Here is a 26,817-nt window from a genome sequence, read left to right on the forward strand (position 1 = left end):
GATAATCCTCTGCAGATGCCTCCAAAGCTCTGCTTTGTTTTTCTTTCTCCTTTGCTGCTATGCAAACTGATAAAATGTAAGTTGTTTGCAGCCAAGCGTGTTGGTGCAGCAGTGTTATTGTATGCAGTAGAAACAGGACCATTGTTTAGCAGAGGTTAGAGGCAGAACATGGCAGCTCAGGGGGAAATTTCTGCAACAAACTTTACCGTCTATGATGACTCAAAAACCTCTTGATACCAAAAACCCTTTAATCCAAAGCATGAATCTCATATTCAGGCWTGSATTTTTAGGATATTCATCTGTTTATCAAAACAAATGAGGAGAAAATACAACTGATTTTTAGTATTAAACTTTCCTCCAAGCTGCCAGAAGGAAACAGGAGTCTGTTGAATAAAACTATTGGCTGGGGAAGCTAAACGTTTTCAAAGTTTGCAAAAATGCTAAACGAAAATGTAGCTCCACTGCTAGCGGATTAGTGGTAGTTTGTCCACTGTACCTGTGGTGGATTATTGTTTGATGTCTGACCTCTGACCTGTTCCTGACCTGCGTTTGTCTTCAGCCCATGTGGAGAACGAGGAGCAGTACACTCAGGCGCTGGAGAAGTTCGGGGAAAACTGTGTGTGCCGCGACGATCCCGACCTGGGATCGGCCTTCCTCAAGTTCTCCGTCTTCACCAAGGAGCTGACGGCACTCTTCAAAAACCTGGTGAGTGTGTGCGCGTGTGTGTGCGCGTGCGTGCGTGCGTGTGTGTGTGTGTGTGTGTGTGCGTGTGTGTGTGTGCGCTTTCTAAAACATCCCAGGTCCATCTCAGCTGGGTCCCAACACGTAAACCACTCTCTCTCACAGACAAAGATTTGATCAGATTCTCATCTCTTCCTGAATTAAAACAAACATTTTACTGTTTTCACTGGTTTGATTCCAGCAGTTGCTGAGTTTTAATCTGTAAAATTTCCTCCGTCTTCCTCCAGTTCCAGAACATGAACAACATCATCACGTTCCCCCTGGACAGCCTGCTGAAAGGAGACCTGAAGGGCGTCAAAGGGGTAAAGCTGCTGGTTACTGAAGGTCTTTATGAAAGAAACGTAGAACTTTATTCTAGAACCGCCCGGGTTCTGAAGGAACCAAACGGTTTGAGAACTGGCGGCACAGTTTGGTGCCTGAGACGGAGATTAAGGTCCAGTAAGGAGCGATAATCTGAGCCAGACAGCCGAGTGTCCAGCAGCCAGGCTAACCCTCGTCTGCAGCTCTGTAATCCAATCGCAGCTCGTTACCGTCCCTGACAGTCTGTGACCTTTCACCCCAGAGACACATGATTGGCTTTGGTTTCCACAAAGTTTGATGTGATTAAAGAAAGCGGTCTAACGAGCCGGTTGCCATGGATACACGTGTTGCCCTCATGACCTCGGCTGCTTTCCTTCCGTCCCGTGACTTTTCCCCGTCTGTCATTTCCTGTCTTTGTCTTCTCGTCTGTGTTTTAACTGCGCTGCTCTTTCCTTTCCCTGGAGTACGGCTCAGTTTCTGTAATTCTTCCCACTTATCTCTCATTACGCCTCAGATGATTCTCATTACCCGACCGACAGCCAATGAGCTGCTGGCTGCTTTATATTTGGACACACATCTCGAGAAATGAGCCAGAGGAATCGAAGAAAACTCTGCCAGCCAGTAGTCGCCTAAAACTGGTTCAATTATCCCGCCTCCTTTGGTCTGAGAAAGTGTCCAGACCTGCAGGACAGCATGATTAAGTGATGGTTAAAGTGGATGTTGTAAAACATTGAGGAAGTCTGCCGAGACRAATTAACTCAATGAGATAAGRCAGCACATTATGCAGCCATTACTCTTTCTACTTCAGATTAAATTGATCTGCTGCTGAGGTTTGGACACTGGATATAAAGAAATGTCTTTTCATGGTGAGACCTTCAGATTTGCATTAGTTAATGTGGCTCAGATCAGAGAAAATATATTTTAAGCCATTCTGCATTCACTGGACCTTGGAAATGGGAAGTTGCAGGAATTTACCAGCGATTAAGGAATAGTGGCTCTAAGATGCACAGAAGAACCTACTGACAGCAGGTTTCTCATGAAGAAACTAAAAAATAAAACCCATCTTCATCTTCTGCTTTCTGCTGGAAATCTGAAGGTTTTGGTGAAAAAATGCTGGAAAGTAACACGATGGTGGAAAGCTACAAGCTTCAACTGTGTAGCACGGCGGTGGCAGAGTCATGGTGTGGAGGACTTCAGCTGAAGGAGGAACTGGTGCGCTGAAATCAAAACCAAGACTAGCACCCCATGCTAATACTAGGTGATGTTAGCTAGCGCCATAAAACCTCCAGTTTACAGTGAACACGGGCAGCTAGCTTGATATTTATAGCTAATATTGACTAAATCTTTGTGTAAGGTCTGGGTAAGGAATTTTGCTACAGAGGGAGATTGCCAACATTAGCTCGCTAGCTTTGCTAGCATCGCGCAAGCATAGCTAACGTTTGTTTGTGCTTCTTTTCTAAGTGATGATCAAAGTTTGACACAGTCCACAATCGCCGTTTGTTTTCTCATGCATGTCGTTTTTATATTCTTTCTGAATTTTCTTTTAGTTAAATTGCATTGCTGAAGATTTAGCAGACATCTTGTCCCACTCCTGGACAACCACTGCTCACTTTCTTGTAGCGCGAGTGAATGGGTGACGAGCGGTAACAAAAATACGTAGTCAGTAGTGAGTTGGATTATTTCTTGTTTTGAATCAGTGCGTTTTACACCCATTGAAAGCAAGGATGTTAAATAACTTTGACTTTATCCTGGCTATTTACAGAAGCTAATGCGAGGAGAGGAAACGGAACTGCTGTGTTAACGGTCTTCCCCATTTCAAAATAAGAGCATGAATATAAACATCTAACTACTTGAAGAATTGATAGTAAATTAGCACCTTAGAATTTATCAAGACAAATTAATTAGGGAAGCTAAATCCGCTAAACGTTTTCAATGTTGGCTAAACGGAAAGTTAGCTTGGCTATTTGCAGATTAGCTTAAGTGAGCCCACCACTATCCACAACCTGTGAAAATGAACATGCAGGTGCTTCTCCAGACCCAAAATTACCCGTTTCTCGAACCCTTACAGTCAAATCCTGTAGAAAACCTGCAGACTGAGGACTGATGTTGATGTAAACAGTCTGAGGCGGCGAAGCTGCACACCCAGCTGTGCAGAAACATCTGAAAGGTTTAGTCTGGATCGCTGTTCCTTCTCCATCCTGCTGTCGCTTTCAGGCTCAGGAGGGAAGCCCTGGAAGTCCTCTGCCCTCCTGGGAAGAAGTGCTTTGCCTGGCGCTCTCTGCCCTTCCCAGAAATATCTGTGTGGTATTTTTAGCCATTGTTGCCATTTTCCCCCCTCTCTGGCTCTGACACTTCCTTCCGCTAAACCTTTCTCCTCTCTCAGTCCCTCACCGCCTCCCTTTCTTTCACCGTTTCCTTCTCGGCCCCGCTCTTTCACTGGGGGATCAGCTTTTGTCTCTTTGTGCTCCTCTTGGTGAGTGGATGGGTGGGAGAGACAGGAAGAGCCTGGATGTTAGCAGGTTGAGGTCACTGGTCGGATCCAAAGCTCTCCTCAGAAAACAGATCAAACATGAAAGGTGACAGTGGAGTTAGACATTTCGCTGAATGAGGATTTCTCTCCATTAAACCTTCATCAGCACTGAGGATGACTCAGCAAATACAGTCACAGTTTTTTGTTTTCAGGATATTTTATTGGGATTTTATTGTGGTTAAGCCATCGTTACTGCAGAGAACCTCCAGCTGGATGCAGAGCATCAGTTTTGAAATCTTGCTTCAGATTTTCTGTTGGATTTAGGTCTGGCCTTTGACTAAGCCATTCTGACATGTGACTGTTAGTAAGTGATTAATTGCACCATTTTAACTCGTTAAAAACGTAACCCAGTTGTTTGATTCTAATTAAAGTGTCCAAATTATTTTAGGTATTCAAGCCTAAAATAGTTTCTCGATGATAAACACGTAGCTACCGCTAATGTTAGCATCCACAGTTCACCATCAGTGATCAGGACTTCCTGAAACTGGAAAGATGAACTTTTCTGCAATGTGATGATTAAATAACTTAAATAAGATTAAAACTGAGCTCGGATGTTTATTACTTCAATAATTTAGCAGCCAAAATTTGTTTTGGAGTTGAAAATGTTGATAATTTTGTGGATTAAAATGCGATTAATTATTAACAAACCCTGCAGTTAATCTGACTGAAACAACTAACTGAATCCCAGCACTAATTTACATATAAAACAATTAAACACCATCTGCTCTTTATCTTCTACTTCAGCCTTTTGTGCTGTTTGGTGTTATTCCATTCATTGAATTGTCTTTTCTTTCCTGTTCCGTTTTGCAGGATCTGAAAAAGCCTTTTGACAAAGCCTGGAAGGATTACGAAACCAAAGTGTAAGAAAATCAATTTTTATGTGTCTAATGAGCCGACGTCTTAATTTCTGTTTAATAAAGTAACTACTACGGCTGTARTGATTTAAGTAAATGTGTTTTTCCGTTCTGAGTGTCYGTCTCAACACGTCCTGGTTGTCGCGTGGAGAAACCAGGAGTATTCATGCCACTTTTATGTGTTTTACAAGCAGCAAAGGACATTCTTTACTGAGAGGGTAACCCGTCTTCCTGTGATGCAGCTCTGGCTTTGTGCTGACACAGAGGACATGKTGGTGTGAATGTCCCCGGCTGTCTCAGCTTATTATTTCACTCTACTCATGGGGAAACCGTCAGTAGAGGCCYGTTTCCTGCTTGTTTTTCTCCTTCGTCCGGGATCCTCGTCTTTGTGTCTGCTTTAATGAGAACGGTTTTCTTATTCTGAGCCTTTTGCATCAGCTTGTTGTGTTTCTGTTGTTCCCAGCAGACAGATTAAACACACCAGCCAGAAACCTGCTTTAAAATCCTGCTTCAGGACTTTTAAGGCTGTGGAACAGTATTYCCCCCTCCTTAGAGATTTCAGATTATCCAAGAAATGTTTATGAAATTTAAAAAAAACTATGATTTCCTTAATAAAAGGAAAGTAAATCGTGAATTGCTTTCAGAACTGCTTTTAAAATTTCTTGGATTTTCTCCAGTTGGTGATCAGGAAACTGAGTTTGTTGTTTTAAATAAACAGCAAATTAAAATGTTGAGCCGCTGCATGAGATCGCCTCTTTTTCTGTTTGTTTGTTAAAAATCAGCCCTAAATGCTGTCTGACGAGCAGCTTGGTGCTTAATTTAACGCATAAGTGAAATATTTTCTCCTAATTTGACGAGGCAACGCTCTGAATTAGACCTTTCAAAATAAGATTTGTCCGTTTATTTTGTTTTATTTGGAGTTAATTGGTTAACGACCCAGGGTTGTTCCTGAAACTGAAACGGGTTTTCTTGATGCTTCTTTAATCCAGAGGTGTCCAAAGTGCGGCGCAGGGGCCGTTTGTGGCACTTGAAATAATTTTTTTGTGGCCCCCAATTGCAGTTCAAGAATGATTCATATTATTTTATTAATTTTTAATCAGAGTAAAATTTTTATTGCCTTAATTTTCTTACAGTGAAAATTACGACATAAATAACTTTTACACGAGTGGAGCCATATTTATCCAGGTATTTTGACTGAAAATCCGACTGCTGCACCAAACTAGCTTTAATTTAATTAATCAAATACAGCTAAATATATCAGGTGTTTCGAAAGAGTTTGTCCCAAATCCTAATTTTATAACAGAATAAATTTGTAAAACTGAGCCTAAAATAATTTTAAAACTAGATGATTTTATTCTAATACAGTAAATGTGGCTGTAAATCAGACTTCTGTATTTGCGTTTTTATAGTTTTTTAGTTTTGTTTTCTTGGCCTGCACATATTTTTGACTCTGCAAACTGAGGAAGAGATCAAAACTCGCCTCCGCCTGACGGCTTGCAGGGCTGATTTTTTTATTTCATGTTTCCCGCCATGTTTTTCCGTTTCTGCGTTTGAGTTGCTCTGACCTGCGGCGGCGTTTCTTCCTGCCAGGACCAAAATCGAGAAGGAGAAGAAGGAGCACGCTCGGCAGCACGGGATGATCCGGACGGAGATCAGCGGGGCGGAAATAGCCGAGGAGATGGAGAAGGAGAGGCGCTTCTTCCAGCTGCAGATGTGCGAGGTCAGAGTCGCATAATGAACGTTTGTATTTAAATWTCGMRCATCGTGTCRCATCATTTCCATCCAACGTTRCCTCAACATCRTCTTCTGAAAATRTTTTAATATTCTCATCTGAACATGCTGAGATTAATCGTAATGGGAAAAACTAAACGAGATTTAGTTTTGTTGTTYTRTTCAAAATGTTCCTGAAATGTTACCAAATTATAGTGTTGGTGTCGTTCAAATACTTAAAAGCTTCAGTATGTAACTTTAATTTATTTAATTTTCCTTTGGAAAAATAAAATATTTTTGAATTTTTATGTTTTTACATATTTGTTGAAACAACCAATCAGAGTCGGGAGGCGGGTCTTAGYGCCGTCAATCACAATCTTCTGTGGYGCTGCCAGTTTTTTACTGTCAGCAAAGCCCGATCTGAATGCTAAGGCTAGTTAGCAAAGCCAACAGTTTTCCTTTAACTGTAAGTTGCTTTTCCGCCATTAGCACATTTAGCAACAAGTGCATGAGGATGATTGACAGCACTAAGACCTGCCTCCTGGCTCTTATTGGCTGATTTTGGTCCATTTCTTCGGACAGCAGTAGCAGCTCGGAGGAGGTGAAGGCGGCCGGTCTTTTCACACATTTTCTGTCATAATGTCTTGACATGGGGAGAGTTTTACAGTTTTTATAAAAGTTGCATTCTTTGACATTAATGTCGTTTTCACAGAYTTGAACTAAAAATGCTTTCAGTTTAACCTCCCTTTGGTTCCTCTTTCTCCTTTTCCCATCAYCTCTRGTTTTACTTCACTGCTGAAAGCAGCACAGCTTCACAGGCAGCCATTTTTGGTTTTTCAAAATAAAGTAAATCTTGATTTAAATCAATTTCAGAATCTGATTATGGTTCATACAAGTGCACAACTGTAGGCTATATAACCGCACGGGTTCATGTAGAGGAAACTGCAGCGCTGCTTCACTTTGAGGGTTTTTCTTTGAAGCGTCTCTGGAAGATGAAAGCGATGAGTCTGAACCCGGCCTGACCCCTCCGCTCTGATCTGATTACAGTACCTCCTCAAAGTCAACGAGATCAAGATCAAGAAGGGGGTGGACCTGCTGCAGAACCTCATCAAGTACTTCCACGCACAGTGCAAGTAAGGTTCTGCAGACGGGCCGACGTGYGCAGCTCCGTCCCGTCGTTAACCCTGCTGCTGTCCAGTTTCTTTCAGGACGGCCTGAAAGCCGTGGAGAACCTGAAGCCGTCGATAGAGAAACTGGCTACAGATCTGCACACGGTAAGAACGCTTAGAGTGATTGACAGCGCTAAGACCCGCCTCCTGGCTCTGATTGGTTCTTTCTAGTTGGCACTGGGAGAAGGCAGAGCAGCTTGATATTTTTCTGTCTCATATCAAACTGTCAGGATATGACGACAGTTTAAACAAATATGTGAAATTTACATACTTCAGCTTTAAACAACGGTTTCACAAGCAAARCAAATGCAAACGATAAATGTTGTAACCACAGAAAATGGGAGCAGAGGAGGAAACGCTGCAATTAGTAAAAACAACAGCAAGTATGAAACTCTACAAACTCGCTCCACAAAGTGGAAGTCCTCCAGACCACCAGGGGGAGTCGACCAAAAAAAAAACAAGAACAAAATGGAGTTTAAAAAAAGGTTTGTTATACTTCCTCCCCCTAGTGGCCTGGAGGACTTCCGTTTGGTGGAGCGAGTTTGCAGCTTTTCATATTGGCGGTTGTTTTTGTTATTTGCTTTGCTCTTTCTTGCAGAATTTTTCTGTTGCATTTGTGTTTGGAGTTTGCGCCGATGGTGTTTTTCAGCTGTTTGCTGTGAGTTTCCTCCCGTTCACCTCCATTTTTAATCCCGTCTAGAGGAAAAAAGACCAGAATCAGACAGATTGGACACAAACATTTCTCTCTTTAACAAACTTTAATGGCTCMATTTTTGCTTTGATAATTTGACTCAGGAATGCAKTAGAAGCCAGAAATGCTGCCACCTGCTGGTGGGAGTTGGCATCACTTGAACCCAATGTTTTTGTCTGTTTTTGGGGAAAATTTGCAGCAAACTCACATAAACGCAACAACATGGAGTTACTGATTGTGTTGTTTATGACTGCTGCTTTTTCTGTTCTGTGTTTGACGTGAGTTTTTCTTTCTGTGGCTCAGATCAAGCAGGCGCAGGATGAGGAGAGGAAGCAGCTGACTCAGCTGAGAGACGTCCTGAAAACGGCTCTGCAGGTGGAGCAGAAGGAGGTGAGACGCATAACAAGTAGTCGGGTTACAACCACAAACCTTAATGTGTTTTACTCTGACTTCATGTCCAGCTGAGCGCAGTGCAGTCCGACCAGGACCAAAACCTGGAAAACTTCACACCTGGTGGATAAAAAGAACCTGCAGCTGTAATCTTGGTTTATAAAAATAGTTTATGCTCTACTGTATGTTGGTTTTTTACATTTACGCCCAAAAAACACATTGATGTTTGTGTTAATCATTAAAAAGTGGAAATCTTTTTTTGTTTCAGATTCTGTCTGTGGCGACATTCATTGTTGTTTAACAACCTTAACATTCTTATCTGACATATTTTTAAAGTGAAACAGCGTAAAGTTTGTCCTTTTTTCTAAAAATGTCTCCTCTCTCCTGCTGCTGCCGTCACGGTTCATAAAACAAGGCGAGGAGAGTAAGTGGATTTGTTCCCTTCTCTGTTACTTTAAGGCTCTAGTGGTGGGAAAAAACCTGCCTTTTTATTCTGTTGCTTTTTTTTAACACTTTAAAAACTTTATTTAGTTTCTGTCRGTTCATTTGTTCATGACTAAGTTAGACAGTTGTTTTTCTTACAGGGATTTTATGTGTATGTAGATAGTCAGACTTCAGTTCTTCATAAAGGAAATGACCTCATTYTTACAGAAATATTCTCTTTTCATCCCGTTTAGTGGTTGTTGTTGTTGCTACAGTTAAATAGGAATAATCTCATTTGTGTCCATCTGTTGATGCAGATTATCTCCTCTCTTTTTATTTCTTTTGTCTGGAAACTTGAAATTTAAACAGAATGCATGAATAGATTTTGGATTAGATCAGATTTAGACGGATGGCTTTTTGAAAACAACCGGCCTCCAGCCTCTGRATCTGCCATGTTTGCACCATGTGTTGCAGCCGCTGGCATGGAGAATATTCCCMTTTTACAGGAASAAACGGCTTTAATTAGGTCCTGATTAGTCTGGGAGCATCTGTCRAAAAGCTGGAGGAGGAGAGGAAATCCAGAAGAGGCCGTTGTGTCTGTTAACTTCACACCCAGGTGGATCTGTGGAGCACAGTCAGGAGGTTGTGGGTTTGAATCCCGACCAAGAACCTTCCAGCCTCGATTCTTAATTTAAATTTAAAAAAATGACCCAAAAATGAAATTAAATGTTGCTGTAACTCATGTCATCCAAAATATCTCAGACATTACTGATGTTGCTGTAACTTTCTGACTTTCAAAAAATTTTCAGGAAAAGAGACGACATTTAACAATAAACAGCACTGCTACTCCACCTCCTTAGCTTTTGCTACTCCTCTTTAAATCTCTGATGGAAGGAAGAAACGGTTTGAACTTCCTGGAAGCGTCTTTTTCAACTCCTCTGGGATTTATGGCCAGTAGTTCAGGTGTTATCAGCTGCTCCCTCGTTGTCATGGTTACACATATTAACTGTATGAAAGTAAATAAAGAGCAAAAATTATTTCTTAATCTGACAGAAAATATACGAATTACATAATCCGTTTTTTTTGTTTTTGTTTTTTTTTTTACTCAAAGTTCGTCGGCGTGCGTTAGTGGAAGTTAATCTAGAAAAATCGTCTGATTTAATTTATTTATGCGTTTTTAGTTTTCTCCTTCCCCCCCTGACATGTCGTTTGTGCCGGCTGTGTTTTCCCAGGATTCCCAGGTGCGGCAGAGCGCGACGTACAGCCTGCACCAGCCGCAGGGCAACAAGGAGCACGGCACCGAGCGCAGCGGCTTCCTGTTCAAGAAGAGCGACGGGTGAGAGCCGATCTGCACGTCGCTCCGCGTTTCTTCTGTTCAGTTTAATAATTAATTCATCCATATGGGACCAAATATTATTTATTTTTAACCCAGAAATGTTTTTTCTAAAGAATATGGCTGCTCAGATTGCGAAATTCAAGCATAGTGGTGGAAAGTTAAGTGGAAGGAAGAAGTTGTAGTGATGCAGCCTGATTTGAGCCCTGCTTTAATGACCCTAGTAGCGCTGAGTTTGGTTTATTATACGTTTATTTACATCATTTATTATTATAAAGAGGAAAATGATGAGCAGAACCAACAGCAGAACCTCAGGCTGATCATGTTCCCGTCACGCTGCACTGACAGCAATTCAGGCAAAAGGAGCCCCAACCGGCTACTAGTTTTCTTTCTTTGATGTTTTGAAACATTTTTTCTGTTAATTACAGGGATTTCTAATTGAAATGCTGAACTGTTCTAATTTATTAAGGTATAACTGCGTATTTAAATGAACCTTTTAGCCTCTTTTTGGTTAATAATGAATCTGTTGGCTTTGTTGGCTTATGCCTGATTCCTCTGTGTTCAGGTTGAGAAAAGTCTGGCAGAAGAGAAAATGCACAGCTAAAAACGGATACCTCACTATCTCACACGGCACAGTAAGTTCAGTTCTGACCTCTGACCCCRTCACCTGCAGGCCTGTATCGTTTCCCAGCAACCCAGGGAGATCTCAGGCCTGTTCCCATGTCTGGACGCATCACAGGCGTCCGACTCGCAGCAGCTTATCAGATGTTTCCATTAAACATTCCCGCTCACTCGGCTCGTCTCTGCTAGGCTAACAGGCCGCCGGCTAAACTCAACCTGCTGACCTGCCAGGTGAAGCACAACCCTGAGGAGAAGAGGAGCTTCGACCTCATTTCACGTAGGTTTCCTATCTGTGGCTTTGCTTCGACAGCTGTGGCTTTTTGTTTGGCTTTCGGTTTGAGTTTAGCTCTTATCAGCGCTTTTCCCACAGACTTTGGTCGCGACTGTCACTGTGAAGAGTTGAGTTTTAGTTCAGCAGCAGCAAAAGTTCACACTTAGGATTTCTGATTCATGTGACGGAAAGCTAAGACAGAGATGATGATGAGCTGAGCTACAGTTTGCGCTAAAGCGCTAACTGTAACTCAGCTGTGCTATTAGCGCCTTAGTGGAAATGTGAAACAAATGAAGGCATGTGGCTACTTCTGCATATTGTTAAATAAGGAATGGATGTAGCTGCTTGGCATCTAAACCAGAAATATTTGACTGAATTAAATGCGTCTCTTTGTTTTCGTTCTAGATGACCGAACGTATCATTTTCAAGCTGAGGACGAACAGGACTGTCAGATGTACGTACCTGTTCCCTCACTTCATCCTTCTTACCGTCTTTCCCAACRCTTTCTATCTCAACCCCAGCCACCGTTTTCCTCCCTCTTCTCTTCTTTTTCCCACCAAACTCTAAATCTGCTCTGTTTTATCTCCTCGCTCCAGCTGGATCTCGGTTCTGCAGAACAGTAAGGAGGAGGCGTTAAATCAGGCGTTTAAAGGCGACCACCATGTTGGCGAGAACAACATCGTTCAGGAGCTGACGAAGGCGATCCTGGGGGAAGTGAAGAGGATGACGGGGAACGACGTGTGCTGCGACTGCGGAGCGCCCAGTGAGTCGCAAACACGGAAACCCTCCCATCACTGAGGTTCTACCGCTCTGCAGCGTAGTTCTGTAAAACATTAACAGCTTTGGACAAATCCACATTTAATGTTCATTTATAGCAATACTCAGTTATACAAAAAGCAAGCAACAACTTATTCATGTCAAATTTAATGAATGCCATTTCTGTTTGGCCTGTTTAATTGTCTTGGATTTAGTCTGCTGCTCCTGGCAGCCTCAAGGAGAAAACAGGTGATAATAAATAAACGAGTTAAAGGTCTAGAAAACTAAAGTGTCATCATCGCAGAATGAATGTGTAGTTCTCCGTCTAAGCTTGTTTTCACTGCATATGCAGAGGGAAACATGATGGGCCCAGCAGCGAAGAGCACTAAATGTTTCAAATGCTAACAGAAAAATTAGCTGCACTACAGGTCAGCAGAATCCACCATTTTGTAGTTGAAACGTGAATAAATGTAAACAAATGAAGGAATGTGACTGCTTGACATCTGTCACTTCCCAAGCTAACAGCTTTATGTGAGAAAACATCAAAGTTTTGTCAGAAGTTGCAGGAATCATGTCTATTTTTAGATGATCTGTTTTTGCTCCTCAGATCCGACGTGGCTGTCCACCAACCTGGGCGTCCTCACCTGTATTGAATGTTCAGGGATCCACAGGGAGCTCGGCGTCCACTACTCTCGGATCCAGTCCCTCACTCTGGACGTCCTCAGCACCTCTGAGCTCTTGGTACAAATATTCTCCTTTGTTCTGTCATTGATTTTTCTCTGTCTGTGTGGAAACAATAAGAGGCTGCAGCATCCTCATCCTCACTCTTCCTCCAAAAATGAGGGTAGCTGAGATTGAGTTGGACTTTTTTTTTTTTTTCAAATCACGGTTTGGTGCAGAGATTTACAGCCTGTGGGACATCTGGGATTAAACGCTTCCAGTCGGGATTGCTTTAAGACGCCACAGTCAGGCGCGGCTGGCTCCGCTGTCAACGCTCAGGACAGGGGCGTGTTGGCCGCACCGCTGCACTCGGTTCAGAAAAACGACTCGGTTGAATTTATCTGTGTGTGTTTTTGCTCCACAGCTGGCCAAGAACGTGGGGAATGCAGGCTTTAATGAAATCATGGAAGCTTGTTTAAATGCTGAAAACGTGGTGAAACCGAACCCAGCGAGTGACATGTAAGTCTGCTCCACTGGCTCTGTGGAAGAGGAAGATTAAATTACAGATTTGTACCATCACTTAATATTTAGAGTTGGGTAGTAACTAGTTATATTTACTCATTTAAATTTTGTAGATTGACGTTTTCTAAAAAAAAATTACGTTTAGGAGTAAAAGTAAAAATATTTTGAAGTATTTCTACTCTTGAGTGAAATTTCTGGATTTTCTACCCACTGAATGAAAAACATGTTTTAACCAAAATCTCACAGACACTCAGCAAAGCTTGTAAAAAATAAAAACAAACAAACGGAAAGACTGGTACCTGTTGGACTTTTCACATTTTAGTTACATTTCACAGTAACACTGTAGAGACAATCTGTCCTCAGAGCAAATATCAGTTTTGCTTTTCACCAGTTTGGCCTTTATGGAAGAAGAAAAACCACACTGTGAAATATTAAAAATAATCAAATAAAAGCTGGTCAGAGATGAAAAACTGTTGGTCCCAGAGAAACCTCTGGATTAGGAAGTTAGATTCCTAATCCCAGTTTAGCTGCTTTACTCACACATCTGAATGTATGCTCAATGCTATTTTTTTCTTCAGAGGGAGAACAAAATGTATGGAAAGTCCAAAATGTTCTCATTTATTCGTAGGAATGATGATGCATATATACTGGCCCAAACGAGTGTCTTTTTTGGATTGGTTTATGATCGAATAACAAATAAACAAACAAAAGCAGGTGTGAACAAATGCATACCGCAGCTTAATGAAAACCAGGATTTTTAAGATAATCTGTTATTTCACCCATCTTTATATTCGTCTCTCACGGTTTGTGACAAAATGTGAATTCTTGGGGGAGGTGAACCTCGTTTTTGTTGAGTAATTACGTCTCTGCTTCCCTTCACCAGGCAGACGAGGAAAGACTTCATCACGTCCAAATACATYGAGAARCGTTTTGCCAGGAAGAAGGGCGCCGACGCGGCGGCGCGGCTCCACACGCTGTGCGAGGCAGTGAAGGCGCGGGACATCTTCTCCCTCATCCAGGTCTACGCCGAGGGGCTGGACCTCATGGAGCCGATACCGCTCGCCAACGGACATGTAACAACACAGCTCTTCKGCTTTTCCTCTGCTTGTCCTCCATATTTCTAAAATGGCGGTTTCTCTTCAGGAACAGGGAGAGACGGCGCTTCATCTGGCCGTCAGGCTGGTAGACAGAACGTCTCTTCACATCGTCGACTTTCTCACTCAGAACAGGTAAACGGAGCGAAGACGACTACGAAACGCTACGGCTCATTAAAGCTGCAGRATGCAACTTTTATTAAAAATGTTTTTTATATATATGTGACGGTTTATGAGGCAGATAATCTGTGAAACGATCGATCTCCTTCACCTCCTCCCTGAGCTGCTATCACCATCTGAAAAATGCACCAAAAACAACCAATCAGAATCAGGAGGCAGGACTTGGCACTGTCAGACATTCTCGTGTATTTGCTGCTAAATGTGCTAATGGTGGAGAAATGACTTACTGTTGGACGAAAACCGTTTATCCGGCACCATCAGTGGCTACGCTAACAAGCTTTAGCATTTATTACAGGCTTTGCCAGCTACAGAGTAGAGTAGCAGATTGTGATTGACAGCACTAAGACCCGCCTCCTGTCTCTGATGGGTTGTTTCTGGTTAGCATTGTGAGAAGGCAGAGGAGATAAATATTTTTACAGATTTTCTGTCTCCGGTTTAGTTTACCTCAGACACACAAACTTTTCCAGTTTGTGGGTAGGGGAGTCCAAAGTGTGGTTCGGGGGCCATTTKCAGCCCTTGAAATTATTTTGATTGGACATCCTGTTAAAATTTTAACAAAATAAAAAACAACTGATATCCCCACACATTTACACTTTTTACAAAAAAATAAGGCTACAGTCCAAAGTCTTTGTTTTAGTTGTGTAAGGATTTACAGATTTCATTTAAAAAAACAATTTTTGTTTATTGAGCAGGTAAACAAGACAGAAAAATCACATTAAACTCATGTTTTCATTTTAAATTTAAAGAATATTTGGCCCACACGTAGTTTAAATTWGCCAGATTTGGCCCAAATCTGCGACCCCAGTGCAACAAAAATGTATTTTTCTAGGTTCTTAAATAGTCCAGAGAGTAAAGTGTTTATTTTTTTCCTGTTCAGTTTGAATCTGGACAAGCAGACGGCCAAAGGCAGCACAGCGCTGCACTACTGCTGCCTGACCGACAACAGCGAATGTCTGAAGCTGCTGCTGAGAGGAAAAGCCTCCATAGACATTGGTAAGTTCAGAAGAAGTYGTTTCCTCATAATCAGGTTCCCACACAGAGAACAAACCATGCTGGCCTTTTCCCTCACAACACTCATGTTTGTGCTCTGAAAACAACAAAACAGCCAGATAACAGATTCAGAGAAGCTGCTCAGTGTGGGAAACAGCTTAATTACACAGGAGAGAAAATGGGCAGCATGTTTGTCCTCGTCTGCAGCGGGAATTAGAGGGCAATAACACGCCACTACTGTTTTTATTTCCACTTTCAGCGAACGAAGCCGGCGAGACGCCACTGGATATCGCCCGGAGGCTCAAACATGCTCAGTGTGAGGAGCTGGTGAGTATTAAAACCTGCCAGAGTCTCCATCATGCCTCAGGAGCTGTCAGTAAACCGTGTGTGTGYTTACAGCTCAACCAAGCTCTGGCAGGAAAATTCAACGCTCACGTCCACGTTGAGTACGAGTGGCGCCTGAAGCACGAGGACCTGGATGAGAGCGATGAGGATCTGGATGAGAAGGTGAGRAAAACGTTYCAAAATGTCAGGATTACCACTGTTGATTTAGAAATTGACATCATGAATATAAATCTTAAAATGATTACATTGAGTCCTAAAATTGTTGTCAGTGTTATAACATTAAATCTCTATATGAGTTATGTCTTTGAAATTTTAACAGTAACTTAACCCAAATCAACTTTCTCTGCAGATAAACTCATAAATTTAAAGGGCAAATTTACAGTGAAGATACTGTACAAATTGTGATTTTTGTGTAAATTTACTTAATTTTGCAATAATTTGTCTAAAACCATCTCAGTGSTGCCCTCTTTAGGTTGAGCAGTGGGTACYKCAGTTGAATTTTCCTGTTGGTACAGTTTGGTTGATGTCAGCGTCATATAGATGGTTTTACAATAGAGATGTGCCGATCAGGTTTTTTCCTGCATATTCCGATCACCCATGAGGGCTGCTCACCGATACCGATCACATAATTATTATTATTTTATCATAAGCACTACCGGTTACATTATGTGGAAAAAGGAACCATGAATTCACCTTAATTTAGACAAAAACTTGTTTTTAATAACTTTTTYCAAGAAGAAAACTAAACAAAACAGGCATTGTGCAAATTGTACTGCTATCAGTAAAACTATCTTTAACAGACTGATAACATATGAAGGCTCTGAAGAGGCTAAATAATGCAAAGAGCCAAAATAAAACCTCTCAACGTTGCCAAAAAACTATAAAACTTGGCATTCAAAGGCAAATACAGGATCCATTACAATAAACAATCCTGAGTTACTGAATGAAAACTTCCTGTTAGCATGGTGGCTAGCTGATTAATGCTAGTTCTGATTGGCTGTTTCTGACTGAGCGGAGTAATTATGCAGAACAGGGAGGAGATTGATTATTTTTTAGAGATTATCTGTCTCATATTAGGACAGCGAAAGTTTTAATACGTATGTAAAATGTATTTTTTAAGTTAGATGCTGCAGCTTTTAGCAGAGGTTTGGTGTGAGAGTCACTACCAGGTGGAGCAGAAGCGGCGCTCCGTCTGCGAAATATTACTACCTGTAGCGTAGCAGCGGTTCAACAGCGGGAGCAGAACCAGTGTCTTACACCGCAGCTTGAAGACTTAAATAGTTTTGCGGGTTATTTGTTTAGCTTTCTGACCGTCATGCTAATCCGGGTGAGTGTTTGTAGCTGTGCGCTGCTTTACCTGCTATCTGATCCTCCATATGTCTTTTTTACTGCAGTGAGCMTCGATGTAGCCAAACTCCGTCAAGTATGGCATTGTTTTTATGCCGTATTAGCTTCGTCGTGTTGATGCACTTTGACCTGCTTCAATTTTCCGCTGCAACACGCAAACTTCCCCATTCACTGCGTTATAGTTTCACACGACATCGCTTAGGATTTGTTGCTGCGCGTTTGCGCAGTGTGAAGGAAAGAGACAGGCAGGCTGAGAAATGAGATGCAGGTAATTGGTTTGTGTGATCGGCAACAAGAGACCGTGAWCGGCGATCACCGATTATACACTTTTTCACGAAATTCGTCCGATTATGATCGGTGGCCAATTGATCGGCACACCTCTAGTTTACAATCATCTCACTCAGACTTGTGCCCCATTTTTACCAGAAAAGTTGCTAGATTTGTTGCTGGTCATGTTACTGTATATTGAAAAATAAAAGTTGCTAAATATAGYGACWAAGGTAAKTTGGGAACAGTGCGTTCCCTCATTCTGTCCRCACCTGTTCACACTTAGCCACTCCCCCAGTAATTTGGCTCCACCCACTGACATTTTTCAACATTTGTTGGGGGCAGGGCTAAGTTTTCACAAGGGGGTTAGTTGCACTTTAAAATGATTTTGTATTTCAAAATTARAATCTAATCCTACAATTAAGATTTTTTTAAGTTTTAAAYTGTGAGATGCTGTGGAAATTAGTTTCCTGCTGGAACATCTGAGAATAAATCCTTCCTTTTAACCTCTTCCAGCCGAGCCCCCATCGGAGAGACGACCGTCCCGTCAGCTGTTACGCCCCCAGCAGTAACTCCCACCTGCAGTCTGGTCTGGGGCCCGCCGGCCGGGACGGAGCGGGCCTCAGCAAGGACAAGCACCGCCTCTTTATGCCCAGCCTGGTGAACAACGAGACTTACGGCACCGTCCTGAACACCGGCTCCTCTCAGTCGGCCTCCACCTCTGCTCCACCGCTGCCCCCAAGGAACCTGGGTAAGACCTCGTGTTGACAGAAACTCAGGACYGGGAAGGGCCAGAAATATCTAGATGTAATTTGTGAGAATAAATGTAATCAGATAAAGTCCAGATAAGCATGAAGTTCCTCCATTCCCATCTTTTTCAGCCCAGTTTTCCTCTGTGGGGGGAATCGGTCAGTCCGTCACCTCCAGCACCTGGAAACCCGGTTCTTTAGACCTGGTYGGCCGGCAGCGGTCGTCCTCAGACCCTCCCAACATGCACCCTCCTGTTCCCCCAATGAGGCTCACGTCTACTGGAGGTATGAACCTAAGAGATGGGACCAAATTATCATTATTTGTTGTCCAATTTGAAAACGTCAATTTGTAACACAACAGACTCAACTCGGTACAAAAATATTTTAAGTCAACAAACATCTTTTAAAAGAAATTAGATCACATGTACTTGTCCTGTTATTTTACAGAGTACTTTTACCAAACAAAATGTATAGAATCCTTGGCTGTGATACATTCAAGCCAGGCAATGATTGAAGATGTTAAAAATTCCTGAGAAATGGCAGCCATTGGTGGCTGTTCTAGCTTGAAGTTACATCTCATTACATCTGTTTAATTTTTTTATACTATCCCACCATATCAGTTTTGTAAATTAATTTTGTAATTGGTTAAACGATTCCATTTAAATTCTGACATGCTAATGTTAGCATAACTATTATTGCATTTTAGAAAAATACAGTCATATTCAAGTACCTTTTGAAAAAAATAACCTTGAAATAGGTGTTATTTTTCATTAAAAAAACGTATTTTTGTATTAAAATCTTTTTTGTTTGTTTGATGCAATGTTCTAATCTGAAATGTCTTGTCATTAGCTGTGGATGAAAAACCAACACAACTAAGATTAGCACTACATCAACATGTTTTTACTCAAGTGAAAGTAAAAAGTAGCCACCTAAGAAATTACTTAAGAATAAGTAAGAGGCTCCTTAAATTCTACTGTATAATGCGAGATCCTGTTAGCATAGCACATAATGTTAGCTAATGTTAGCAAAGATGTTAAACGTAGCATTTTAACTTCAGCTATTCTGTCTTTAGTGAAGATGGTGATGGTTGGTTTTATCATTTAAGCTAATGACAGTCACTTGGATTTTGTTAGCATGGCAAATGGTGTTGGCTAATATACTACTTGCATTTAGAAAATGCTAGTACATTTGCTAAATTTAGGTGGAAGATCATGTTTGCTTTCAAAAGATGATATGCTCTTGGGAGCATATTAGCTAATGTTAGCGTTTTGTTAATAGCATATAGCTTCCTGTTAGCCAACATATCTAAAAAGCTAGATAATAGATGTTGCTCACAAGTGTAAGAATGCAAAATGTTAACATTTTCAAAATAAGATATTTGTTTGTTTYGGTTTCTTTATTATCACTAATTATTTTATGTAAAAATCCCTCTTTGCACCATCATCTCTTGAAGTATCTAAGCTTCCTCTTGAAGTACAGTCTGATCTCTCCCTTCACTGCTGCATTTCAGTCAGACATACACTGGTTTCCATTATCTTAAAAAGAGTCCATTGTTGAGAGGTTTATTATTCTAAAATCTTGTTCCGATGTGTGTTGTAGGTCTGGGTCCTGCCCCCGTAGCCAAGATGGAAGCCATRAGCATGCAGTCCAAGTCAGGTCAGGGTCCGCTGGGGACCCGGTCAGTGCCACCCAAATCCCCTGCTGGGTAAGAACAAAAAGAAAAAGTGGAGTCATGTAAACATCACAGCTCTAACATTGATGTAATAAATGTGCAGCAGTGCTGCTTGGTATCTTCAATGGTAAACTGAATATTTATTTTACTTTCAGCAATGATAAAAGCTTCAGCCGAGGATTCCTGAATCAAAGTGAATCTGTAGAACGAGCAGGTGAGTAAATAAACAGGAAGGCATCCAGATAACAGAAGGTAGCATGTCATACTGTCCATCTGCTGGAGTTTTTTCCACCTTCCCTTTGAAAGCATGGAAAGTTTTGCTGTTTGTGTGATGTAGTTTCCTGTTTCCTGTTCCAGCTAAGGAAGTGCCAGGATGCCCCCAGAACTCGGTGCCTCCGGCCCCCGCRTCAAGGAAAGCATTTCCAGTAAGTCTTTCATTTGTCTTCATATTCATGCAGRTTGTATTTTGGTCAATTGTTGTTGTTTTTTTGTTCCACAGCGTCATTATATTTTAATTTCTTTTCTTTGTGTGTTCTGTAATCTTTCTTCTTGTTGTTCCAGAGTTTATATTGACTTCCTGTCCATTAAATCTGCTTCCTGTAGTCCACATGTGGGCTTTGACTAAGACTCTCCTCTCTCACTTTGAATAAAGAAGCTGTTTTAAGCCCAGTTTTTAGAACATGCAAACATAGAATATCTGTTTGGATATGCTCCTCTTATTGTTAGACATAACAACCAAACTGATAAAAATGTCCCTAAATATCCCATCAGCAACAATTATCATGGATAATTAACACATTTACAGAGTTTGTTCTCTAGCCACTTTTTCTCAGGGTTTGCAGCTGTTATTGTACAGGTTGAACCAAATCAAAGATTATCTTAAACTGTAAAAACGAATAGTAGAAAATGTTGTTTTTCTTAGCTACAAAGACATGAAAGTTAATAAAGATTTTTCTACCTATTAATTAGGAAGGTTGTCAGTTTTTTAAATACTTTTACATACTCACTAGCATCATTTCCTTTTTTAAACAAATAAAAAAAATGTTTATTTTATTATTCATAAAATGAGGTGAATTATTTATTTGCATCTTTTAATGTATGTCTAATATTGTATAAAAAGCTATAAATCATTAAATGAATCTGCCGAATGTGACCATATTTTTCTTCAATTGTCAGAATAATTGATTACTAAAATAATTGTTGGTTGCATCCCTGGTTCCCCTTATGTTACTTTTATTTTAATCAGTAACATGTACACCTTTTGATGTATTGCACATGAATAATTCGCTACAGGATTAGTAACTGTTTACCTGATGATGGGTCAATATTTTAACCCCTTCCTGAATTAAATCACCAAGAGAAAAGTCTGGATAACACTAGGAAATGGGCTTGAGACTCAAATCAAACCTTTGCCTGTTTTTGTCTGCTCAGAAGCAGAGACCAAAGCGGGTAAGGGCCATCTACAACTGCATAGCTGATAACCCAGACGAGCTGACGTTTTCTGAGGGCGAGGTGATCGTGGTGGATGGAGAGGAGGACCAGGAGTGGTGGGTTAGTATTGTTCAAAACTGTTCCCATGAAATCACAAAGTCTGGTCAGTCCGTGTGACTCTCGGACCTCTTTGGAGCCATGTTGGCTGAAATCAGAAAGCTGACCTCATCCTAGCCAACACCACCCACACACTTTCCCAACCTTGTCCTCTTTTTCCACCCGCTGATGCTGATTCCTCTGTTAGCGGGGTCCAGCTGCAGCCTGTTTTCATCTGAGCCATGCAGATGTGGCCGTATGGAAGTCTGTTTTCATCTGAGCCATGCAGATGTGSCTGTTTTCATCTGAGCCATGTATGAAAATGTTTGTATTTAATCAATCTCCCTTTCTTTAGAACTAACCAAATTTGTGTCAAATGTTTGTGCTGATATCATTTCAAAGACATTAATAAATATTTCCAGAKGTCATCATCAATACCTCCGAAGCAAAATCGGCACAAATTTTTGCTGCATGTAAATGTAGCTGAGTTGATTGACAYCAAATTTGTTTGATTTTGCAGATTTGAGTGGGGGGGGGGGGGTAGTTGACTTCTGGTGACCTTTGGAAATGTTTTTTAATATCTTTAAATGATACCAGCTCAGACAAAAAATTTTTGCTGCACTAATGGAGTTGAGTTGATTAACACTAAGGTTGTCTGAGGGAGTTTCCCTCACCCACCTTCTTCAAATCTAACATAATTGGTGTCAAATGTTTGTGCAGCTAGCATTTTCATTTGCGCCACTGTCATTTTAAAGATATTAATGTTTCCAGGGGCTATGAAAGATCAACCAGCTCCTCACCAAATCAGTGTCAATCAACTACACTATGTTTGTGCAGCAATTGTTTGTTCTGTTATGCTTTGAAGGTATTGATGGAGATATGGAGGCAGACTTTGCATCAATATCACTTACTATCAGATTACTGCATTGTCCAGTAATCTGATTTGTTTCCTGACTTGTTGCTTTTATTTGTGAACATTACCGGCGCAGAACATGTCCCAGCTTTTTATTTTCAGGTCTAGACAACGTTTAAAATGACTTACTTTCTTCTTTACCACCCCAGGTAATATGAAAGAGGGAATCTCAGTAGTTGGAAATTTGATGTGATTAGACTGTGGTTGACCTGTGTGCCGTTTAGATGTTCACTTCGACTCAGTTCTGCTTCAAAAAATCCTGGTTTTAGTTGATTAGGCTGTGGTTAATTAAAGGAGATGATCTGCTGTGCCTTACAAAAGTATTCACACTCATGCAACACTTTTAGTCTTGTCAGAAATTGTTTTTTAGCAGTTGACATTGAAGACATCTGATCTAAACCATTAATTGTAACTCTGGATACAGTTTTTTTTTTGCAGCATTCAACAAGTTTTCTTCCAGGTTTGTTGTGTATTTAGCTCCATCCGTCTTCCCTTCCACTCTCACTAATCTGAAGGAAATCATTTCCCTCTCYRTGATGCAGCCACCACCGTTTACCATCAGGGATGGTGTGTTTTATAGTGTTATTCGACCTTTTGGAAACATGGCCACACAGGAAATTTCTTTTCCTAAAGTAAAAATTTTATTGTTGTACTTAGTTTATGTGCTTTACTTGCAGTGAGTCAGTCACTGAAAACCATCTATCTTCTTGTTCCACTTCACTAATTTGTGTTTCTCTTGCCCAGAAAATCTCAATAAAAATGTGGTTGAAATGTAAYGTGATGTGAATACGTTTGGAAAGGATTGAATTTAAAAGCTGCTTGGGTAGTCATGAAGAAAACTATTACTTGTAGTTGGAAGTAGAAAATGATCTGATTTCCAAAMGSTTTATAGAAGTAAAACAACAAAAACTAGAGGAAACCAATTTTTAAAGCAGGTAGCATTGATGGGTGCTTTTGTTTTCTGTCCAAAAGTCTCACAAAACTGAATTAGAAAAGCCTAAAAAATGAATAAAAATAACAAATTACTTTGTTTTTATTATATACTTTTGGATGTCAGCTCATCTTTTTTCCTTCCAGTATGTTTAGCCATTTATCACAACTTAGTCAGATGATTTGGTTTTGAATTAATTAGTGTTGGATCATCTGAGTGAAAATGGTTATTCATTAAAACCAACCAGTCGTGTGTTTGTGTGCGTTTGCAGCAGGGATCTAACGTCCAGCCACATTTGATGGCTGGTCTGGGAAAGATCTGTGAAAAGGCTTAAAATTAATGTATCTTTTATTGCAACACCATAACATCACACTGAGAAATATCAGCTTTAATTAAATGAGCCCACTTAGCCAAAGGCGTTTATTACTGCTGTTAATAACCTTCTTTTGCCAGCAGGGCAGCAATGAGGCTGCAGAGGATCTGGGGTCTAAAGTGGTTGATTTTGTGTTTGAGATATTTATRACTTGGTTTGGCCACGTTTTGGATCCTAATAATATAATTTGCATACATTTAATATTTAATTTATTTCTATTTAATGACCCAATGATGTCCCAGTTTTAGTTTACAGGCCAAGTCCAGGAAAGTTTTATTTAAAATGTTCTGATAATTCAACAGATTAGTGACAGATCCCGCGCCATACTGAACAGTGGGCATGAGGGGATTTTTCTACATATTTATCCATTTAGTCTACGTTAACAAAGCACAGAAAATGCGCCAGACTTTTTCACTGCCCAATTCCAAACTTTTCACCCTAATGAGATGTGATTTGTGCCACTCCCACATGTGGAACTGAATCACATTGCATTGTTTTAAAAGCGTCTGCAGTCTGACGGCCATGACACATTTTATCCAACACAGTAAATCTGGATGTAAGCAATAACTGAAAAAATTATAATTATAAAATAAATCTGTGTCAATCAAGAGCATTACATCCAAACAGATTTCTCTCCAGAAGCTGCAGCCAGTGTTGCACTAAAGGCCGTTGTTGTAAGCTGTTCTTTCGTTTTATCAGCTTCCTTCGTCTGGTTCTGAGCTGGAAACCAACCTGTCACTCTGAACAACTTTATAACCCATCCATGGTCAGCAGCAGCCATCTTTACTGCCGTAAACGGAGCGCTGCTTTAARCAGTTTACACAGAAGTCTAATTGCGGTCACATTTAATTACCGTAGTAGAAAGAATGACCATGCAGATAAAAAACAGGTTATCAGCAAGAAATTGTATTTAAGCATCAAGACCTGCTGTGTGAACACGGACTGTTGAAGCCCCAGTAGAGGTGAGCAAACTCTGCTTACTTTTGGTACTGTAGGATGGAAAAATTTTAACCTTTCATGCTTCCCAACCAAATGGCTTCCTTTGGCGTCTAATGGTTTCTGTGGAGACCACAAGATGTCACACTTTGCTGCTGTTGATCTTTGAAGATTAGCTTCCTCTACTGGCTAGTGGCACACGGACTGTTTCACGTCATATTTATACCCCAGAGAAACGAAAGCCATATATYGTCAGGGGACTAATCACTTTGTTGGTAATTTTTCCTTAAAATTTAGATTTTTCTAAATTTTCTGTGTGAGATAATGGTGCTGCAATAAAAAACACTATTTATTTAGTGTTTTTTACATCTTCATAAATAGTGTTTTTAGATGGTCTAATTCAGTAAAAGCTGTTTATTTTTTCCTCCATTTGGTCTTCAGTTCTTTTCTAACCTTCTTTCTGTCTTTCTTCTGCACAGCTGGGCCACATTGAAGGAGATCCAATGAGAAGAGGCGCCTTCCCCGTCACCTTCGTCCTCTTCATCACCGACTGACGGACCGCTTGGGTCCTCTGGAGGCGTCACGAGATGCTGCGTTAGTCGCCAGCCATCCGTCTGAGGACCCATGAGGTTCAGCTCCTCACTCAGAATCTAAAGAAATTAATGTTTTCACTGAACAATCTTTGGCAATAAACAAACTCTTTCCGTCACAAACCATGTTTTAACAAAATGAAGGTCACATAAACAGTGTTTATTTCATCTCTAGAGCCGCATTGTGCAGAGAAATCGATTTTAACACCTCAAAATGTGAACTTGGACAACATGCTTACATTCCATACCTGTACAKGTAGATGCAGTGTTTGTAGATCTTTAGTGACGCTCCTGTGTGGAGGATTTTCCTAATGGTGCTAAATTAACCTGAGTATTCTCCAAGCTACAGCCAGCTAATGCATCTCTCTCACACACACACACCTGTTTTAGTTTCATGTAGTGGTCTACCATCGGCTTGGGTATGAGACTCGTAGTCAAACAGAAATGTATCAGAATGGTCAAGCAGCTTTTATTTAAACAGAAAATAATTATTACAGTTATAATATCTGTTCATTATAAGTGTGAAACAGAATCTTTCAGATATCACATGCAAACACCGCCATCGATAGCTGGCTAGACGGTGTTTTAACTGTGCAAAAACAAGCAGGGGAAGCAATAGAAAACTCATTCTGGTTTCAGTTGACAAACGTTTTGTTTGTTTATGTTACCCACTGGTGGAATGGCAGCCTGGGAGRAYGGTTGTAGTGCCTATATTGCCAACAGCCACTGTTAGGTTATTATATTGATGGGCTACAAGCTCAGATAGTATCCACCCAAAACCAGGTCTCCGCCGGTAACCGCCCCATTCCTTTAGGTCAGACAGCAACTTCTAAACAAGCTGGTTGTTGCGTTCTTGATGAATGATGAAGGTCTTTAGTTCTCATTTCATATGAAAAGAATGAGACGTTTGTGTTGGAGGTGATGAGTCGTCTGTGCATAATAAGCTGCATGTTACAAGAAGAGATTTAAAACTGTTGGAATGTGAAGTAAAGTGGGAGAGCTGTTGTCTTTAGTAACAGGCTGCTTACTTTAGTCTGCATCAAGCCTGAGACCCTCAACAYGACCACCCAGGAAGGTCCTCGMTGTTTGGGCTCATGAGATGTAGATGCTTTTAGAAATACAGTGTAATTAACGTCATCGTAGTTGCAGAGCAACTTATTGTTCATATTGTTGATATTTAAGCATTTAATCTGAAATCAGAGCCTTCCATGGATTTGTGAATGACAAGAAGAGGATCTGTCTCTTCGTTCAATGTAAGAACTCACTGGAAACAAGATGTAATCACCTATTTATGTAAATAGATTTGGGTTTTGTTTGAGTATTTAAGAGGTCAGAGCGGTTAATGTCTTCCAGCGAACTGCCGCCATGAGGCAAACTGATCACCACTAACCTGACTCCTAAAGTGCAAGGGAATGGGAAAAGTTCAACTGGAAAAATAAATTATGGAATAATGTCATAAGGCTTTGTGTGATTGTTTGGAGTTTTTAATTGACTCATTTACTGTGTAACTGCAACCAGTTTTTTCCCACCAAGCAGGCAAAAACAAAAACATGTTTTCAAAGCTTTAAAATAATGCACTAAGGGCTCCCTCTACTGGTGAGAATTTAAAAATGCACACATCACCTTCTGCCAAAATACGGTCAAATCCAGACAGATAGAGTTGAAAAAAATATGAAGCCAATCAAAACCCCAATAAATGCAYCTGGAATGCTTTGCTTAAGTATTTACAACCCCAGAACTTTGGCCCATTACAATCACTTTTTATTTGGGTTCTACCAACACATAATGGTGAGTAATTAAGTGAAAGGGCAATATTACATAGTTTTAAACATCTGAAAAGTGTTATTCCTGCACTCTGATAGCCCTGAATAAAATCTGATGCAACTAATTGCCTTCAAATGTTACCTCATTAGAAAATTAACCTCGGCGTAA

At 40.7% G+C, this 26,817-nt stretch overlaps 1 protein-coding gene across 3 annotated transcripts; it reads left to right on the top strand.

The window, feature by feature from the left end:
* On the top strand, positions 1 to 26,344 carry asap2a (ArfGAP with SH3 domain, ankyrin repeat and PH domain 2a). 3 transcript variants are annotated; one of them, XM_008401879.2, is made up of 29 exons: positions 1 to 76; positions 560 to 705; positions 969 to 1,043; positions 4,382 to 4,431; positions 4,620 to 4,643; positions 6,016 to 6,145; positions 7,183 to 7,268; positions 7,334 to 7,409; positions 8,299 to 8,385; positions 8,801 to 8,809; positions 10,041 to 10,144; positions 10,707 to 10,776; positions 10,952 to 11,039; positions 11,439 to 11,487; positions 11,630 to 11,796; positions 12,397 to 12,530; positions 12,874 to 12,968; positions 13,855 to 14,044; positions 14,115 to 14,200; positions 15,123 to 15,238; positions 15,495 to 15,562; positions 15,635 to 15,742; positions 17,711 to 17,945; positions 18,076 to 18,228; positions 19,543 to 19,648; positions 19,771 to 19,829; positions 19,973 to 20,040; positions 21,047 to 21,166; positions 24,775 to 26,344. In XM_008401879.2, exons 1-29 carry the CDS (start codon positions 16 to 18, stop codon positions 24,847 to 24,849), a joined length of 2,835 nt encoding a protein of 944 aa, XP_008400101.1. In that variant the 5' UTR covers positions 1 to 15; the 3' UTR covers positions 24,850 to 26,344. The 3 variants fall into 3 exon arrangements, with proteins under 3 accessions (XP_008400101.1, XP_008400102.1, XP_008400104.1); XM_008401880.2 differs by lacking the exon at positions 8,801 to 8,809; XM_008401882.2 differs by lacking the exon at positions 4,620 to 4,643.
* Positions 26,345 to 26,817: the final 473 nt, after the last annotated feature.

This window comes from Poecilia reticulata, unplaced genomic scaffold, assembly GCF_000633615.1.
Source record: "Poecilia reticulata strain Guanapo unplaced genomic scaffold, Guppy_female_1.0+MT scaffold_145, whole genome shotgun sequence".
NCBI lineage: Eukaryota > Metazoa > Chordata > Actinopteri > Cyprinodontiformes > Poeciliidae > Poecilia > Poecilia reticulata.